The sequence below is a fragment of the Coenobita brevimanus genome, chromosome 113, assembly GCF_032717465.1.
Source record: "Coenobita brevimanus isolate Jiangsu-jjx chromosome 113, ASM3271746v2, whole genome shotgun sequence".
NCBI lineage: Eukaryota > Metazoa > Arthropoda > Malacostraca > Decapoda > Coenobitidae > Coenobita > Coenobita brevimanus.
In genome coordinates this window covers 20419235-20424234 of record NC_137066.1, presented here as the reverse complement: position 1 = coordinate 20424234, position 5000 = coordinate 20419235, and the positions used below count along the sequence as shown (strand labels likewise).

Genomic DNA, 5000 nt, shown 5'->3' with positions numbered 1-5000 from the left:
TTATCTGTCTGTCTGTCTGTCTGTCTGTCTGTCTGTCTGTCTCTCTCTCTCTCTCTCTCCATCCCTTAATTATTTGCCTCTCTTCCTCTCCCCTCCCTTTTCTAACCTTTTAAGGAGAGAGAGAGAGAGAGAGAGAGAGAGAGAGAGAGAGAGAGAGAGAGAGAAAGAGAGAGAGAGAGAGGGAACAGAATAAGATGGGAAGAAAGACAGAGGGGATAAATAAGAATGAGAGAGAGAGAGAGAGAGAGAGAGAGAGAGAGCACCTTTCCCCTACACCTGCCCCGGTCACCGCACACCTGTCCGTCTTTATTACAGATTAACGTAGCATTGGATTTATTGCTTGTCATACTCTCTCTCTCTCTCTCTCTCTCTCTCTCTCTCTCTCTCTCTCTTTCTCTCTCTCTCTCTCTCTCTCTCTCTCTCTCTCTCTCTCTCTCTCTCTCTCAGATAATGATGGTGATCTTTGTGGTAATGATGATGATGATATGTGGGCGTGATGTGGGTGCGGTGTGGGCGTGATGTGGATGCGGTGTGGGCGTGATGTGGATGTGGTGTGGGCGTGATGTGGGTGCGGTGTGGGCGTGATGTGGATGTGGTGTGGGCGTGATGTGGATGTGGTGTGGGCGTGATGTGGATGTGGTGTGGGCGTGATGTGGATGCGGTGTGGGCGTGATGTGGATGCGGTGTGGGCGTGATGTAGATGTGGTGTGGGCGTGATGTGGGTGCGGTGTGGGCGTGATGGTAATTGTGTGGGCGTGAGAGGATTAATGTATGGGCGTGAAATATGGGCATAAAGTAGCCAGCGTGGGCGTATTCTCACCTGTTTTGGCGTGAAATATGGGCGTAAAGTAGCCTCCGTGGGCGTGTTCTCACCTGTGTGGGCGTGAGGTGAATCAGGGCCGCTAGCTGCTCGATCTCTGGCGCACTGAGGTATTTCTGCTGCTTGAATCGCCTCTCTAACTCGTACACCTGTGGGACATGGTAGGACACGTGGATTAGGACATGATAGGACACGTGAATTAGGACATGGCAGGACAGGGATTAGGACATGGTAGGACACGGATTAGGACATGGTAGGACACGTGAATTAGGACATGGTAGGACACGTGAATTAGGACATAGTAGGACACGTGGATTAGGACATGGTAGGACACGTGGATTAGGACATGGTAGGACATGGATTAGGACATGGTAGGACACGTGGATTAGGACATGGTAGGACACGTGAATTAGGACATGGTAGGACACGTGGATTAGGACATGGTAGGACACGTGAATTAGGACATAGGATTACATGGATTAGGACATGGCAGGACACGGATTAGGACATGGTAGGACATGGATTAGGACATGGTAGGACACCTGGATTAGGAAACTGGATACGTAGATTAGGACATGGCGGGACATGGATTAGGACATGGTAGGACACGGATTAGGACATGGCAGGACACGGATTAGGACATGGCAGGACACGGATTAGGACATGGTAGGACACGGATTAGGACATGGTAGGACACGTGGATTAGGACATGGTAGGACATGGATTAGGACATAGTAGGACATGGATTAGGACATGGTAGGACACCTGGATTAGGAAACTGGATACGTAGATTAGGACATGGTAGGATGTATGAATTAGGACATAGTAGGACAGGTGGATTAGGAAACTGGATACGTGGATTTGGACATGGTAGGACACGGATTAGGACATGGTGGGACACGTGGATTAAGACCAGATCTGGGCACTAAATAGATTGAATATATAAAAATACTTAATACATGGGAGAAATTTTGTAAATACTGAATACTCAAAACATTTTATGAATTAACTTAAACAGGAAGCGTTATGAGGAACACACTGAGGTGGTTTGGCCATGTGGAGAGGATGGGGAGTGAGAGACTGACGAGGAGAGTGTATGTGAGTGAGGTGCATGTGGAGTTACGTGGAGAGAGAGACTGACAAATGAGGAAGTGAAGGAGCGTTGTGGATGTGGATGTGATAGGAAACGTTAGGAGGAACACACTGAGGTGGTTTGGCCATGTGGAGAGGATGGAGAGTGAGAGACTGACGAGGAGAGTGTATGTGAGTGAGGTGCATGTGAAGTTACGTGGAAAGACAGACTGTGTGGATGTGGATGTGATAGGAAGCGTTAGGAGAAACACACTGAGGTGGTTTGGCCATGTGGAGAGGATGGAGAGTGAGAGACTGACGAGGAGAGTGTATGTGAGTGAGGTGGAGGGGGAGAGAGGGAGGGGGAGGCCGAGGATGAGATGGAGGGATGGGGTGGAGAGGTATATGAGAGAGGGGGGTGTGAGTTGGGAGCAGGGCAGTGAAATGGCGGGGGACAGGGCGACGTGGAGGCGATATGTTTGTGGCCACCCCTTACGGGATTGAGGCGTCTGGCAATAGATAGATAGATAGATTTAAATAATACTAAATACATCACTTGTGTCTAAATACATTTGTTAATACATCTTAAATACAAAGTTTTTACCTGGCATTTGGAACAGACATCATGCCATCTATCCTCGAAATAAAACCAGTCAGGCCTCATTACACCAGCCCTGGCAACCCTGACTGATGTTACTGACTCTTTACGGGTTTATGGCCAAAATAACTGGTACAAAAGTATTTACATTTGTATATTTTGAGGATTTAAGTACTATCTATCCGTCTATCTATTGCCAGACGCCATAATCCCGTAAGGGGTGGCCATTTGACTTTTGAGTTATTTGTTTTACGGGGAGGGGCACTAATCCTCCACCAACCCACTTGTTGACACGTAGGGAGCACGTATGGTTTGGTTATATGGTTACCACCCAGCGTTGTAAATGATTTCCTGGCTGACAAAAATATAATATACCTAATTTTGATACGAATTAACTTTGAAAATCTCTCTGATCATATTTCTCTCTGACCAGGAGAGACAGACAGACAGACAAAGACAGCTACACATATCTTACAGTCAGAGAGAGAGAGAGAGAGACAACACACACACACACACACACACACACACACACATATACAAACATCTACACCTCACAATCAACAAACATCAGTCCAATCCACAACACAAACTTTTTCCAGTCTGCATTTCCAATCACGCGAGCCCTTCCAATCAAGCCTATCTTTGGCGAGGAGGCTTGACACAGACATGAAGTGCCAATAATGATGTGGGTAATGCACGAGGGTCGGGTTGCGCCTCGATCAAGTGGCCATTGACGCGATAACAAAGATATATAATGGAGTTTTAGCCATCGCTGGATATTACGCGTCGCGGCATTTTCAAAACACACAATTACATTACAGTATTCAGTCCAATAGGTTTATATTTTACCTGCCTAGTCAAAAAATGTATTGAAAATCTATTTAATATTTTACAACACAAAATTACATTAGAATATTCAGTCTAATAGGTATATTTTTTACCTGCCTAGTCAAAATCTGTATTGAAAATCTATATAAGGTAATGCAGGAGGGTCGGATTACACCTCGATCAAGTGGCATTTGACGCGATAACAAAGATATATAATGGTATTTTGGATATTACGCGTAGTGGCATTTTCAAAACACACAATTACATTACAGTATTCAGTCCAATAGGTATATATTTTACCTGCCTAGTCAAAATCTGTATTGAAAATCTATTTAATAATTTACAACACAAAATTACATTAGAATATTCAGTCTAATAGGTATATATTTTACCTGCCTAGTCAAAATCTGTATTGAAAATCGATTTAATATTTTACAACACAAAATTACATTAGAATATTCAGTCTAATAGGTATATATTTTACCTGCCTAGTCAAAATCCGTATTGAAAATCGATTTAATATTTTACAACACAAAATTACATTAGAATATTCAGTCTAATAGGTATATATTTTACCTGCCTAGTCAAAATCTGTATTGAAAATCTATTTAATATTCTACAACACAAAATTACATTAGAATATTTAGTCTAATAGGTATATATTTTACCTGCCTAGTCAAAAAATGTATTGAAAATCTATTTAATATTTTACAACACAAAATTACTTTAGAATATTCACTCCAGTGGTTATATAATTTACTCTTGTCAAAATCTGTGTCAAAAACCTATCATATTTTACAACACAAAAATGGCAATATTCATTCCAGTTGTTATATATATATCTCCTGTCTTCTCAAAATTTCTATTACAAATCTATATACTATTTTACAAAGAATTACAATAGTCACTCCGATGCGTATATATTTTACCTGTCTACTCAAAATTTGTTATTAAAGATCTATATAATATTTTACAGGACAGAGTTACATTTGAATACTTTCTTGTATTGCTTTCTTTTTTAGTTGTCAAAATCCTCTTCGACAAGGGCAACGTAATTTCCAAACCATTCTCTCTCTCTCTCTCTCTCTTTCTCTCTGACTAAGATATGTGTAGCTGTCTATGTCTGTCTGTCTGTCTATCTGTCTGTCTGTCTGTCTCTCTCTGACTAAGATATGTGTAGCTGTCTATGTCTGTCTGTCTGTCTGTCTGTCTGTCTGTCTGTCTGTCTCTGTCTCTCTCTCTCTCTCTCTCTCTCTCTCTCTCTCTCTGACTAAGATATGTGTAGCTGTCTGTCTGTCTGTCTGTCTGTCTGTCTGTCTGTCTGTCTCTCTCTCTCTCTCTCTCACTCTGACTGTAAGATATGTGTAGCTGTCTATGTCTGTCTGTCTGTCTGTCTGTCTGTCTGTCTGTCTCTCTCTCTCTCTCTCTCTCACTCTGACTGAGATATGTGTAGCTGTCTGTCTGTCTGTCTGTCTGTCTCTCTCTCTCTCTCTCTCTCTCTCTCTCTCTCTCTCTCTCTCTCTCTCTCTCTCTCTCTCTCTCTCTCTCTATCTGTTCATCCTTCTGTCTCATCTATATCTGTCTATCCATCCATCAATCTGTCTATCTATCTCATCTCTTTATCACAGTCTATCTACTGTATATGTCTATTTGTCTATCTATCTATCCAGCCATGTATATCCA

At 42.4% G+C, this 5000-nt stretch overlaps 1 protein-coding gene across 1 annotated transcript in view; it reads right to left on the bottom strand.

Moving 5' to 3' along the window:
* Positions 1-5000, bottom strand: part of LOC145418335 (thyroid transcription factor 1-like) — a 71265-nt gene that overhangs the window by 8623 nt on the left and 57642 nt on the right. Inside the window, exon 3 of the mRNA XM_080286775.1 lies at positions 874-969. Within this exon, the coding sequence (XP_080142901.1) occupies positions 874-969 (96 nt within the window). The remainder of the gene's footprint in view (positions 1-873; positions 970-5000) is intronic.